Source organism: Actinia tenebrosa, unplaced genomic scaffold (genome assembly GCF_029948245.1).
Source record: "Actinia tenebrosa isolate PJP-AT-01 unplaced genomic scaffold, QUT_ActTen_1.0 PGA_scaffold2__45_contigs__length_23673736, whole genome shotgun sequence".
Lineage (NCBI taxonomy): Eukaryota > Metazoa > Cnidaria > Anthozoa > Actiniaria > Actiniidae > Actinia > Actinia tenebrosa.
In genome coordinates, this window is record NW_028292579.1 from 19,718,918 (window position 1) to 19,734,020 (window position 15,103).

Genomic DNA, 15,103 nt, shown 5'->3' on the forward strand with positions numbered 1-15,103 from the left:
GTCATAGTCATTGACATATTGGGAATATGAACCTTCGTATCTTAAAGACCCGACATTCAAATGACGAAATATTTTCACAATTAACCATACACTATTTAAAGAATCAATTCTGAAAATATTGTGTAAAGGCTTATAAGCACTTTAAACCGTGCGAGAAAACTACCACTATTTACTTAGTAATTGTTTATAAAATACAAACGAAAACAATGCGTTTACGGTCTAATACTAACTATTATACGTACTATGTCACGGATTAAATAAAATCACTCTAACATGTATAAATAAATCAAACCCTGTGTTAAATTAAATGTAAGATTCAGATAACTTGACGCGCATAATTTTGATGAATTCTGATGAAGTCTATCACTAGTTATAGTCGAAACGTCATGTTTTTTTAAAATTATAAAAATTCTACGCGTTTTATCTGTAACGTTGTCTTACATTTAATTTATCATGTCTGAACGCGAAAGCGTCAAGATACGAAAACCCTGTGTTACTAAAATTAACAGTAGATATATATGGAAGGTGGCGAAGTCAATGCCGGCGTAGTCGATAAAAAAACGTTCAGTTTTAAATTTGCTTATAAGCACATTCTTAATAGCGCAGCGAGCTGATTCTAAAAATAGCTTAAAGATTCGGACAAACATTGCATTTTGTTTAACCGCTACGAGGATTAACCGAACCGATTTTATTATTTTTACATAAAGTTACAATAATAACCCATGTAAAGTAAGATCAACTGCGATCGGCTGTGAAAATTATTTGCTGAAAGTAAACTTGTAAGTTTGTTTGTCCGAATTTCGCCTTTGTCTTCGTATTGATGACGTCACGGCTGCTCTGCTCTATTGGATAGGAAAAAACAACAATGACAACGCAAAATTGGGGAAAACATTGTCTGCTGATAGCTTTAGTAAGTGCAATATCGTTATAACTAAGTCATTGCGATGCATGACCAGATCGTACTTTGCATCACTATATATTCACGTGATCGTGAGTTCAAGGAAACATCCATGGAATTTCACGAGGATGCCAACGTGGTTAGCAGTTAACTGACAGTATGGCAAAAAAAGAAAAGAAAAGGAAAAAGAAAAGAAAAGTTAACTGACAAATGATCTAAAACTAGTAGTTAACAGTTAGCTGATATTTCATTATTTTGGTTAACATTATGGCTAGCGCTCGTAAAATTATTACAGTTAACTGACATTCGGCCGAAAAATTAGTAGTTAACAGAAAATTGGGGATCCCCATTGGAACCCGCTTTCAAGGTTTGTATGGCTGAAGTTGTGAATTCTTTACTTTACTGCTGGCGTTTATAAATATGTAGACACTGGAACGAGTTTATTCCTGAGTAAATGAGTCCGTAAACAACGAACTCAGCAGTATTTATACAGTCAATGTCAATAACGTTGTCCACCGAAAAAAGACATTTACACATTTACACATTTAGTCATTTAGACATCTAGACTAAAAGGAATATCACGTGTTTCCTCGAACGTTCTGGCATAAAACAAACGCTGAAATACCATTCTCCATCTTTAATCCTCACTAAATGGTCGGGGCATTCTGGATTTTCGATTCACGAGTTGAATTTTACATTTAAAGCTCAGGCTGACGGACAAGAGGCAAAGAATACATAATGAAACACGCGGTATTTCTTTTAGTCTAAATGTGTAAACGGGTAAACGTGTAAACGTGTAAATGTGTGAATGTGTAAATGTCTTTTTTCGGTGGACAACGTTAATGACATTGACTGTATGTACTTCCCTTTCGTGGTATTGTAGTCTTCGTAATGCTGACTTTGTCTTTATATGTCAACAAATTCAAACTATACAAAATAAATCCATGCCATTTATCAAAAAATGTGCATTTATTTATGATATGTTCAAGTTTATATGCAACATTCAAAACACTTGTCCTATTCTTTACAAACACTGATTTTATAATTAAAGATTATTTATATATACATATTTTTTCTACAAAATTTTCATAAAACTAAAACTATAAAACTAAAGCTATTCACTTTACATCTACTTTTTCAAAAAGATACACAAATTGCTTGTATGATCGATTAATTTGGAAACCCAATCTTCAATATTTCCCCGGCCCCTTTAAATATTCTTTAATCCAAGATTTTCCCCAACCTCTTTCTGTATATTTCCATCCCCATTTCCTCCGACAATTCATTTTTTATATTACTTTCCCCAAAAGAAAGAATACCAGAACGAGTCCCGCTCGTCACGCTTAAAACACATATAGCCCAACGACATTATCTAACAGTAGTCACGTGATTCTACTTAGAAACGTATAATTTTTCTTCAAAAAACGAAAGATAGATCTGTAAAGACGGTAGAAAGTAAAAAATAACTATATATTTCATTGCAATGCTAAAATAGTAATATAATAATGAGTATAGAAACTTTTCAATATCGTGAATATATCTTTAGCACGAGTGAAAAACGCATGCGCATGCTCCAAGAATGTGTGGAAAGTAATCTAAGATGTCATCGTGTTGTTTTTGTAAAAATGTGTAAATTTGACTTTCAAACTGGGCTGACAAATTGACTTCAAAAAAATAAGTACTAAAACTTCATATATACTGTCTTTATCAATACAGTATCTTGGTCTGACCAATGTATACTATGAAGAATACGAACCTTTTTTTTCGCTAGCTAAAACGATCTTGAAATCTATAGGCGGAAATGCTGGAATACACGCATGCGCAAACGTTTTTCGTGACATTTTTCTGTCCCACGGAGTACTAGTGGTGTCAGTAGTCACGACAAGAAATCTACAACAGAGATGTGACACGAATACAGTTTCACAGCAAGTTTTTGACTAGCATTATTCTACAATTTCATCAATATAAATATTTTCTTGATTCTAGTTGGGCTACCTGTGGTAAGTTTTGACTGATTTTCCAATCCTCCCTAAATAATCCATTTACTAGCTTTCATCTCTTGGCAAAATATTTGTTTCTTTCAATATTACAGTTTAAACTCTTTTGTTAATATATACATCATGCTTTTCATCATCGAAAGAAATATCCAATTCTTTACTCGAAGCATCTCTCCAGTTTTATTCCAGAAATGTTTGTAACGTCATCATTTGAGGGTCGGACATCACAATTTATATTACTTCATTGCTTGAGGTATGTGTGACGGAGTAGCCGCCATGTTGGATGACTTTATCAAAACCATTGGCATTGGTATCATATGTTCATTATGTCAACCAACATTACGCGACGTGTAGCTTAATCTTCAGGGCCTGGTTGTACGACGGGTGAATAGCGCTATCCTACGGATAAATCTTATCCAGTGGATAAATTTATTGGATAACAGCAACGACTTATCCACTGGATAAGGATTTATCCGTCGATTATCACTATCCACCATTCATACAAACTGGTCCAGTACTGCTTTCGTGTGTCGCCATGGAGACCAGTTAGCGCTAGACACGTGACCATGCAGGCTCGCTGCGTTCCCCAGTCGACAGCACATCCAAAATCTATAGTACCTCTTACATATATATATATTTTTTTTTCCCATACGAAACTAAGCTACAGCAAATTCTATTATTGCCTTGTATATGTGGTTGTTGTGACCAGAGGTGCCTCGAACGTTGTGCGCATGTGCCATATTATTTGTATACACCTATTTCAAAAAACGTTGTCGGTTGGATATCTGAACTCAGAAATCTGAGACCGATTAGAAGTGTGGAGGACTGAGTGTTTTCTCGTTAAAAATTCAATATACACTTACCCAGACAGTTTGCCAGAGCAGGTCATCGCTCAAAGTTGATATATCAAGATATTAACTTTTTGCGAACTACTTATCAAAACCACAAACAATTTACAGCTTACAACCCACAATTCCTTTCGGACTCAGATTTCAGATCTCAGACCGACAAGGTTTTTTGAAATAGGTGTGTATGTTTCTTTAAAATTGTGTTTGTATAACAAACACTCACACTTTTATATTAGTATTTACAAAATTATAAATTCTAAAGGTCCTAATTTGAAATAAATTCCAACTTTCCTTTCTTAGCTATTGGATAGATAAAAACTCTAGTCATTTTAGAAATAGCTTCAAAATTTCTAAAACATTTTTTTCTGTAGTCATACTAGAAATTGTAATCATTTTCCTTTCACAGACTACGTGTCATTCCCTAGAGTATCATTCCTTAGTTTAACGGTAGCACATGAGAAGACACATGAATATGGATACAACTCAAACAAAGAATCTTACTCTCAAGAGAATGAAACTTGGCCTGTGTAATGAAAAAACAGTACGTGATCGTCTACCATCATCATAGTTGCTGACCTAACGACCATGAGTTACTTTAAAGACCAGACCTTATATCATCTCTTCATAGATCTCTTTCGTCCAACCTTATCGATTCTAAAACCGAGTTGACCACACCTCCTCCTCAACCTAATGAAATAAAATATTAAGTTATAATTATCACGAATTAGTAGCAGGAGCCAGGAACCGGAGGCAGGAGGCAGGAGGCAGGAGCAGGGAACAATTATTTACCTCCAAGGGGTCTTTCTTTGGCTTGATTTGTTTTTCTAGTTCTCTCTGTTCTCTTTCTGATTTGGGCATTGTATTAAGCCTCTGCATTGGATAAGAATGGCCTTACAATTAGAACACGAAAAAGCAAAAAAGTTATCAGATTCAAATGTATAGTTACTGAATGTCACTGAACTTACTGTAGCTTTCGAGTCTTCAGGGCCACTAACTCTTGAACTTGGGGTTGGTGCTGAAGGCAAGTGCTTTCTCTAAAACAGGTAAAAAAAACTGACATAAAGATAAAGAAGAAGAAAGAAGAAAAGAAGAAGAAGAAGAAGAAGAAGAAGAAGAAGAAGAAGAAGAAGAAGAAGAAGAAGAAGAAGAAGAAGAAGATGAAAAAGAAGAAGAAAAAGAGACGTACTGCTGTAAATAATACGTATTGGATTTTTGTGTTAACTCCTTTCTTGTGCAGTTGCAAGAATTGACGAATTAAGTAGTTTTCATTGCTCACGTCTCTATTGTGCACTAAATATCCACTGAAAACGATTGCATTTAACCTCTCCCCAATCCAAAACTCATTATTAGCTTATTTGAATATTCCGGAGCATGGATAATAGTGTTTTCATTGGAACCTACTATATTACTTAACTTACCTGTCTCGCTTGATGAGTCAAGTCTTTCAAACTTCCCAAAGAAATCTTCTCTTCGATCACATTTCGGAGCGAGAGGCAGCGCGCAAGAAGTTTGTTTAAACGGAGTGCTTCTTCGTCACTGAAGATGTGAAAAAAAAAATCTAGTATTATAATAACTCTTTATCTTCATAAGTCAAGCATACAATATAATAAGTCAAGCATGCAATATCGAGTAGGAACGAGTTTGATATGAATTGCGGTTCTGATGTGATGTTTATTGTGTTTTGCTGTGATGTTTTTTTATTGCGCGTCTCATGCGAATTTCATACATTAAGCTTATTATAAAAATTCTCATAATACATTTAATAAACAAATTATAATATGGAAATAAAAGCTCCAGTTGTACGGTGGGATTATTATTCTAATATTCTAATCTATGCAATTCTAAAAGTGTGAGTTAGTACCCCCCCCCCCCTCCCCCTCCCCACAAATACAGTTAGCTTTATATTAATAGCTTTTGATCATTTAAATATTCATTGGGTATATTTGGTCGTATAATGAATTTGAAGTGAATTCGTTTTAAAAGGGAACGAACTCGGTCAACGATAAAAGGAGCAAAATACCTGATGATCATTTTTAGTAACGTCTTGACCCGTTCCTCTAAATCTTTAGCAACAGCGGACAGTGAGATAGAGACGTCGTATATCTGACTCTTTGGCACGAAAGGTTCCTCCAATTGACAGAGGGCATCGGCTTGTCGAACTAATCTGTGGGCAAGATTATGCATTTTATCTAGTAGCTTCTCATCTTCATCCAACTGCAAACCAACTTTTATTTGGTCTTCTTGTCTTTCTTGCCTCTCAAGAGTGTGTTGGATCTCTTTGAGATCTTTCTCAAGCGTTCTTAGTAGTTCTTGGACATCTTCCAGCTCTTCCTTTCGTTTTGGATCACCAAAGTCACTTACGGTACTTCCTTGCTTTGATACTGCGTTTTTCCACTATTTAAAAATGCAAAAATATATCGTATTACAAAATATATTTTTACTCGATAAACTACCAGGTTTAGTTCGTATAGAACAGACAGCAGAGACACCTTCGTGATTTGTCAAACGCATTTAGTGCAAATTAGAAAACGCGCACGTGGTTTATACAAAATAGTTGAGCATGCGCATTTTGTGTCATTTCATTTCCTTGAGCATGCGCAGTAAGAATGCTATGGCTCTGGTGTCGATGCTGATCTCAAATATGATACAATAGCTTAAATATACCTTTAAATATTGTTGAAGTTTAGGTCCTTCAAGCTTTTCTAAGCGAAAAAGGCTACCGTCTTGGTCTTCACAGATCGAGATCGTCTATAAATAAATTACACAAGCATCTTAGAAGACACTCCGCCTGGTATTGACTTTTGGAATTTTGTAAAGTCCATTTGTCAGGTGGAATTGAAACAAACATTTTGCATAATTTTGACAATTGCTGGGGTTTCAAATGACGTCATTTCTTGTCTTGGGCGCCAAAACCGCCAAAAACCGCTGAATAGTATTTTTTTAAAGTTTATTGAAGAACCATACGGGTTTTGAACTTCAAGAGGGACAAACCATCAAATTGTGGGAATGTTTGTTCGGCTTTATGACTTTTGAGAGCACTGGAAATACGAAATATGACAAATCAATGATCTTAGGAATATGATCTTAGGAGTTTTAATTTTTTTTCCTGATCGATCACTTCCGGTGGAGAAGTTTTGCTCTTCGAAAAACCTCGCTCGTAGGTATCCATTAAATGCTGATTATCTCGAAAACAAGCTTGGGACACCCATTTTTCATACTTAGAATCAGTATTAATGAATTTCTCTTTAAAAAATCGTAGTTTTAAAACTAAGTTTAATTTGTTTTCCAAAAGTAACCTTAAATATTTTTATCACCTGATTGAAGTTGAAGAAATAGAAAGCGCGCGCGCGTGTTGTGTAAAGTTATAAAGCACGCGGAGGAGCACGACGCGTAGCGGAGCTTTGTCCTGACTTTGATCAAGCCCAGAGGTTGTTACAATGTTCGATCAGCGAGTAATCCGTGCCCTGAATTAGATAACATTAGAGGTGGTCGTTTTATGAGGGTAGTTTTAGCATTGTGGACTTACCTTCTTCTCAAATGAGTCGCAATGAAGGTAAGACTCTTCCTTCAAAAGAATAAAAGTCTTCCGGTGCTTTTTCTTCCCGAGAAAGTCTGCATTGCCTAATTCCAAGTGGTAAAACCGCACAATCAGTAAGCTATATATAGATGGATGGATGGATGGATGGATGGATGGATGGATGGATGGATGGATGATGGATGGATGGATGGATGGATGGATGGATGGATGGATGGATGGATGATATTAAACAAAAGCACGACTTGGCCTACATACCAATAATTTTTTCAGCAATGTCCAATCTTCCAGCTCTATGTAGTGCAAAAGCCAAATCGCCCTTTGTTGCACCTCTGCCTTTCTTTTGCATGAACTTGGTCAGCACAGCTAAGGCTTTTTCCCGGTTGCTGTTTCTTCCATTCTTCTCATCTTCTATCTCTCTGATTTCAGCTTGGGTTAACTTCAGTTCCATTGCCAATTCTTTATAGTGTTGGCTAATATCTTTAGACAAATTGCAGGCGTCTTCCTCTGTTAGGGGTTCATCGGCCAACGATGCTCGCCTGCCCTCAGCTGGATTAAAAAAGTTTAGATTTACCTTTGTGTTAAAAGCAAAACATATTGGTGTTTTTAGTAGCATATGGCATGGAGTTTTCTCAGTGGCACTACTGTGTAGTTCAAGCCTGGGTTAGCGGGTTCGATGCTTGACTGAAGCACACCGTATTCGTGGTGTGACAATGTTTTCCCACAATTGAACGTCGGGATAACATAGTTATTCTTTTCGTATCCTTTGGGATACTCATGATCATTTGAAGAGTAAAAACAAAACAAAATGAGCTTTCTGGAGGTTTGTCACGCTGAATAGCCCCTATGGCATTATGACGTCACTGCTTGTTTATGTGGGGGATAGAATCGCCAAATCTAAAATGGCCTGGTTTTCAGATATAATATGTGTTAATATGTACTAAAAAATATTCTGAGCATTTACTGGCTATTCTACTTCTCTTCGTGGATTGATACGGGTTTTAGAACAATTGTCGGTGAATTTGCGTTGATTTGACCCCCTCCGACGACCATGATCCTTTGCGTTTAAACAATAGATTGTTTTGATGTGACGTATTAGTGAAATAGGGCAATAAGCCTTTCATAGTTTAAGAATCGACTCCACTGCGCATGCGATTTTATCCCGAATTTCTCATCTTCTTTTGTCTAAACCTTCTTTTGTTCTTAATTAAACAAAAGAAGGTGAGAAATTCGGGATAAAATCGCATGCGCAGTGGAATCGATTCTTAAACTATGAAAAGGCTTATTGGGAAAACATTGTTACACCGCGAATAAGGTCTATGTGTTTTTCTTTTCCTTGTCACGAGGGCCTATTCACATTTCCGACTCCACTTAGTTACCGTTGCTATGTCTCACAAGCTCAACAATTTTTCTCAGGATTTAATAAACTCTGATCGCGGCGGAAAATGAATCATAAATTGCTTCATGTCTTGAGAAAAGAAAAGAAACTGAATTCCTCGTAATCCTCGTAGTACACTTTTTTAAACAAATACTGTATAGTTGTTTGTGGGACAATATTCTAATTCCACTGAGAAAACAGCTGCAGCAACGGAACGATGTGTGTTTCGCTCATAAATTGTCTGCGAGTCGGAACTATTAATTCTCCTGGTTCCCCGATTTTTTTTCCACATCGTGTCGTAAAAATCAACATGAGTGAGGGCTGTACGTATAATAGAAAATTTAATGTAGTGGAAGTATGTGTGGCAAATAATAGACGCAATAGACCCCTTGCATGCGACGTCAAAGGAGCTCAATTTGGAGGACAAAACAAAATAATTTCAATTCCGATCCCTGAGTGGTTTGCCCTCGAACTTGAGTTGCATTCCAATGTGCTGCAAGGAACTATAGACTGTTAAACTGTTACTTTTGGTTACAGCGACTTTTAGTCCGTTACAGTCAAATATCTTATTCCATCATCGATCAGGTTACTCATAAGAGGTTTAGGTTACTGATTGTGTTCGAGCACATAAGTGAAAATTTATAAGACTACAAGGTTAAAACCATATATAATTCAAAAAATAATACAGTTTTTGGCTTTGGGAAGCTCGGGTAACCTTTGTCAACATATAAATCGTGGCGTCTTAATAATGTGACAAAATAATGTTATTATGTAAAATAGTTCTCTGCATTAATGATGAAAAAATGTGAAGGTTAACAATTAAAAGTGCTAAGAAATAAATTCAGAAACAATAGAATCAAGAAACCTGAAAGTTCTCAGTAAAACTTATACAAAGGAAAGTAAAGAACCTTCTTAAATTCTAAAAATAATGTCCCTCCCCCCCCCCGCCAGGGAATCAATTATATATATTCGGGATGCGTCACCGAAAGACATCACGCGTAGCACTGAAATCGTTATTACATTGTACTGCATGATATTTAGCTTGATAAAATGTGTCTACATTTGTAATAAATTTAAGAAAGTATTAAATATGTAAAGACTAGCTTAACATGCAAATAAATCAAGTAATTAATTGATGTATTGCTTTCCTAACCGGTTACTTCCGCATGATTGATATGCATTGTATCCACTAATGCAATTTTAAATTGTTTTGAAATCATCATTGTGCTAAATAGACGTACACTCCTCTCGCAATTTAATAAGATATAAAAGAGAGGAGTAATACGTAAGGTAAAAAATCTATGACCTGCGTAATACCTTCTTTGTTTTGGCACTTCATATTTGGTCGTCGTACAGACTGGTCGTCGTACGAGCTGCAATAATCTGAAGTAGCACTTAAGCTTCCTGATGAACAGCAACGGTTTAGAAACAGTTTTTCATCTTGATATTCGAATTCCCGTTGAGAAATTTGGAAACTCTCGTCGAGAGGAGGTCCTGAGACTTGTTTTGCCATTTTAAACCACTATTGAGCACGGAAATTAAAGCGTGAAGCCCACTTAGAGAAGTGCGAGAATTACAGTTTAGATCTCGGATATCAGTTCTTAAAACTTTCACGTGAACAAAGTCGATAGGCAGGCAGCTAGTTAAGCTATGCCATTCTCAGAAGACCAGTTTTAAAACTTCGATTGACGACATTCAAATAGCTGTGACATCGGGAGAAGAAATATCTGAACACCACTGAAAATTGTCGGGTTATTTGGCACAGTGATGTCATTTTGAGTCTATTCATGTGACACGCGGGAATTTCCCTGAGCTCACTGCAGAATCCCATCGCTGTTACTGACAAGCTTTGTTTTTGATAATTTAATTGTCGGCCTTCTTTCTGTTTTGATTCCTCTTTTTCCCACAGTTTAATAATCTTAATCAAAATTAAGCAGAAATTAGTAATCCAGCTTTGCTGCCGCTACAAAGTCTTTGCAATTGAATACAGAATTGTATTTCAATTAAGCTAAATCGTGAGACTTTTAGCGAAATATGAAAACGTGCAACCACATGAAAACGACAGAATATTAAGTGTTTGTGTTGAGTCGGAATGACATATAAGTTACAAAAAGTTTGATTTTTGTTAGTAGCTAAAAACACAATTTCGCTTCCCTAGCATTGCATAGAATCCTATAGGCATTGAGGAACCACATTCTAAAGAGCTAAGGTTTGGTTTCAACTTTCCTCTCCGTATATGATTCCATCCCTGATTAGATTGCATGTCTATGCAAATCCCTTGACAAGGACTGGCATCTTGCAGAACTTTTGCTTATACAATAGGCATATCATCGAGTACTGTAGCTAATATATGTATTTATATATCGGTAGTACAGCAATTTAATTGCATATATGACATATAACTTTTCGTAGCTCGCCCCTACGATAATCATATGATCTTGACCTGTTGAGTCTGAATCTGCCACATCAAAAATATTTTTTTTGTCACAATTCCGTTCACTCTGTAGAGGAATTTGCAGCGTGATTCATAACAATATCTAGACATTAAGTTACTAATACTTTTGATATAGATAATACTTAATTTAATATGAAAAATATCAATTAATAATATTTTTATTGTTTATCTCGCACAGTCTCGTTCAGTCGCGTCTGGAATGAACTTCCTTATTTCCGTGTCACGCAAGATGTTTTCTGTCTCGGAATCTTTGTGCCGCAGGCCGTCTGAATTCTATATATAAACTGAGAACCACATAACTATTTAAAGCTATTGTAAAAATTCAAATATTCGAGGTTGGATTGTTATTTTTTATCAGGAAAGAAAAAAAGACTCTTTTTGTGAAAATGTAAACAACAATCCGGTAAAACCAAAAATAAACACAGTACCTTCGCGATTGCTCGTTCCTCCAAAGATGAATTCCGTCTCTCCGTTTAAAATGCTCTGGTAGCCCTCTGAAGAAGTTGAAGAAATGCTGTTCCTGGAACCTCTTTGCTTCATGTTTTGTGGCTGTGAAGAGCGGGGAGAGTCGACGTTTTGTGGCTCTCCTTGAAAATCAGCTCGGCCCATCGATAGCATCGGTGTTGTCATTACTGATCAATACAGAAATAATAACAATTTGTAGACGGGTAAATGCTGAAAACGTTTACCACTTGTCAAGCGATTCGCTAAAGCCGGAAAATGGGTTCAGCAAATCCAATATTCAGGATTTGAAAGATTGAAAAAATTGCAAGACGGCCGTTCACGACTAGAGAGCGCAGCGCACCCGAGGTTCTGGCCAGACGAGAATATCAATGAATTATAATATATTATGTACTTATGTAAAATGATATCTAGCTGCTGTACTTTGATTGGGTGAGCTAGCTCAGAAAAGGGGGAAATATGAGGACGTACCATTAGATAACGGAGAGTGGGCAGTGGGCTGCGTCAATCCCCCAAAAAATATCAAGCAAGCACTTCAACTACGAAAAAAAAAAAAAAAAAAAGCTCATCCTGTATTTCAGAAAATTAATATCGAACAAACACACAAACTATTCGTGCTGAATTTGTTACGAAAATAATCGTGCAACATAAATTTTTGCCCCCCTCTCGCTTCTCCCCTCTCCCCTCCCCTTAGGAGCTTAATTTAACATCATTGGTTTACGAGGAATCTGAAATAAACGACTGACGCAGCGGGGAGAAATCCCTTGATGACATAAGCAAGAGTATTTTATTTGATGGAACCAGTCTTCGGATAACGGAAAATATTTATGACTTTTTAACTGTACGTATTCTTAGACATCAGCTTCATAATTATTTAGCTTAACAACGCCATATATCAAATATCACATATTTATTTATTGATACGATAATTACACAAAATGACAATGACAATATGATAATGACACAGAAGTATTATAGATGAGTACACACTGGTAAACGAAAATCTATGAATCAGTATTGTAACATTGCCGATTAAAGGAGTCCGCAGGAAATTAGCTGAGATCAGCTGACTAGAGACTACTTTGCTTGAATAGTCACGCAAGTGATAAACCTTTTTTGCTTCCATCAGTCAAATACTAGGGGAAACCCCCTTTGAATACATTATGCGGGCTCAATAATGGCAGCGGTTTAGTTTACTGCCTTACTAGACACACTAACCAGGACCACTTGAATAAAACTGACCAATCAGATAACAGTAAACTAGACAGAGATAATAACAGTGTTAGCCAATTAGATTACTACATTCTCACGCTCTTAGGGATCAAGGCAAAATAATTGTCATCTCACGGTACCCGATTTAGGGGGGAGGGATGGTGTTACCCGGTACCCACCACCTCTGGAAGTGAAATCTTATATTTTGTCTCCAAATATCTCCAAAACTAAAAGCCAAATCACAGAAATGAATGGACTGTCTGTTTGCATGTATGCTAAAAAAACATATTTGTGTATAGAAATTCCTACTACAACCCTCATTATCGAGCATTTGAACAGATGTCCGAGGGGAGAGGGGGTATGTACCGGTACCCACCGCTTAATTCATAAAATCGGGTCCCTATTTTGGACCATTGTTTTGACCTCCCCTTATTATATCGATGTGCTATCTGATTGGCTGGTTAAAAATATCGAACTAAATGTTGCAACATGAAGTGTTAATCATACTAGTTTATTGAATAGAACGGTCTGAACCCAGGTGAATGAATGTTAATAGAAGTATTATGATCATCCGGGTGGATGTAGGCCTGAGAAGGACTGCTTGATGTGACTGACGTTTCGACAACCTGCTGAGCGGAAGTCATCTTCAGAGTCAGTGAAGAATAAAGTCAAATTGGTCATATTTATACTGTCACGATAACTATAGCGTAATTACGTAATTGGCGGCATCGGTCTAATGAGTGCGAGTCGCTGTTTCGGCGTTGTGGACGGTTATTGTTTCTAATGAGCCTATCATACGGAGCCGGTAAGTTAATTGAGCGGTTAAGTGGATGATGCTCAAACTTGGTGAACCAACTCTCCAGCACAAGTCGTTGCTGCCTATTGTTACAAAAAGAAAGGCATTCACTGGATTCCCAGTCTATCGTATGACCAGTCTTGGTATGATGCCTGGCAATATTATTGTGTTCATCCTGTTTCACAACAGCACTTTGATGTTCTTTACGTCTGATATTAAACGATCTACCCGTCTCACCGATATATGTTGCCTCACAGTCATTACATGAAATCTTATAAATAGCACCGACTCGATCGTTCGGGCTGTCACAATCTTTGTCAACCTTAGTCAGGACCTTTCGTAGCGTGGATATAGGTCGATGAGCCAAGCTGATGTTATGTGGTTGTAAAATGCGTGATATGATCTTTGACGTACCTCTGATGTATGGCAGTGAAATGAAAGCTTTTGGTGCATTAGCCTTGTCATCAGGATTATTTTTAGGTCTACTAGGTTTAATAGCGTTGCTATCAATAAACTTATCACTGTAATTCTTCGTTTGCACGTTACGTCATCGCGGCCATGTTGGTACCATTTAACAAAAGATTTCTCATTAGCATCCATTGTTAAAGGTACCACAATGGCCGCCATGTTTTTGTCTTTTAACTCTCTTGGGAATGCTTGCAACCCATCAATTGTTCTTATGATATGTTGTTACCAGTTTATCAAAGTAGTCCCGGTTCGAGTATCCACACAGGTAACCCGTCTATATGCTTCTTTTAGGAAATTAACTTTGCTTTTTGTGGGTTTCCTGTGTTAATCAGATCTGCGCGCTGTAATCATATCGGCGCTGTAAACTAATAGCAGTAGTATAGGGAATGGGGGTTCTAGCGCAGTGACCACACGAGGATTTTCCGTTTAAAGTCACTAACCCGTGTTTGCGTAGCCCTCATTCCCTATGAGACCCCCAGGATTACCCGTGAGGGCAACAGCGCACTCGAAATATGTTAGTTTACGCCAGGATTACCCGTGAGGGCAACAGCGCAATCTCGACACGGGGTAAGACCCGTGTCAAAAATCCACCTACGGACGACCCCCACTCCAAGTGTGGTTGAGGGTAACAGCGCACTTAAATATGTTAGTCTATATATGGAGTGCGAAGAATGTAAGAGAACTTTTAAGAAAGAAGCGGATTTGAAAAAGCATTTGAAAATGAAGACGAAGTGTATGAGCAGTTATGATTGTGGATGTGGTAAGAAGTTTGAGACTAAGGTTAAATTGTTTTGGCATTGTCAGGACTGTGAGTACGACTACGACGACCTAAAAAGTGCTTGGTATTAGGTATAAAATATTTCCTATTATATAGATGGAATCCCAAAGCAACTTCAGCACGGTGTCAATACCCGGTAACGGTGAGATTGACGTTAGACAGTTTTGGCGTCAGTCAGAAAGGAAGGTTAAAAGGACTCTCCGAAAAGGTATAGAAGAATTAGGAGCCCTGAAAGCGAGCATAATGGTAGAAGTAAGTTTGTCAAAAGACGAGGTA

General features: G+C 37.1%; 1 protein-coding gene across 3 annotated transcripts; it reads right to left on the reverse strand.

The window, feature by feature from the left end:
• Positions 1-1,848: 1,848 nt before the first annotated feature.
• LOC116287686 (uncharacterized) lies at positions 1,849-11,922 on the reverse strand. 3 transcript variants are annotated; one of them, XM_031694365.2, is made up of 9 exons: positions 11,540-11,922; positions 7,537-7,827; positions 7,270-7,364; positions 6,408-6,491; positions 5,764-6,137; positions 5,162-5,279; positions 4,709-4,777; positions 4,533-4,613; positions 1,849-4,430 (listed from the first exon to the last, which is right to left on the reverse strand). In XM_031694365.2, exons 1-9 carry the CDS (start codon positions 11,739-11,741, stop codon positions 4,398-4,400), a joined length of 1,347 nt encoding a protein of 448 aa, XP_031550225.2. In that variant the 5' UTR covers positions 11,742-11,922; the 3' UTR covers positions 1,849-4,397. The 3 variants fall into 3 exon arrangements, with proteins under 3 accessions (XP_031550225.2, XP_031550232.2, XP_031550241.2); XM_031694372.2 differs by lacking the exon at positions 11,540-11,922 and adding an exon at positions 9,974-10,517; XM_031694381.2 differs by lacking the exon at positions 4,533-4,613.
• Positions 11,923-15,103: the final 3,181 nt, after the last annotated feature.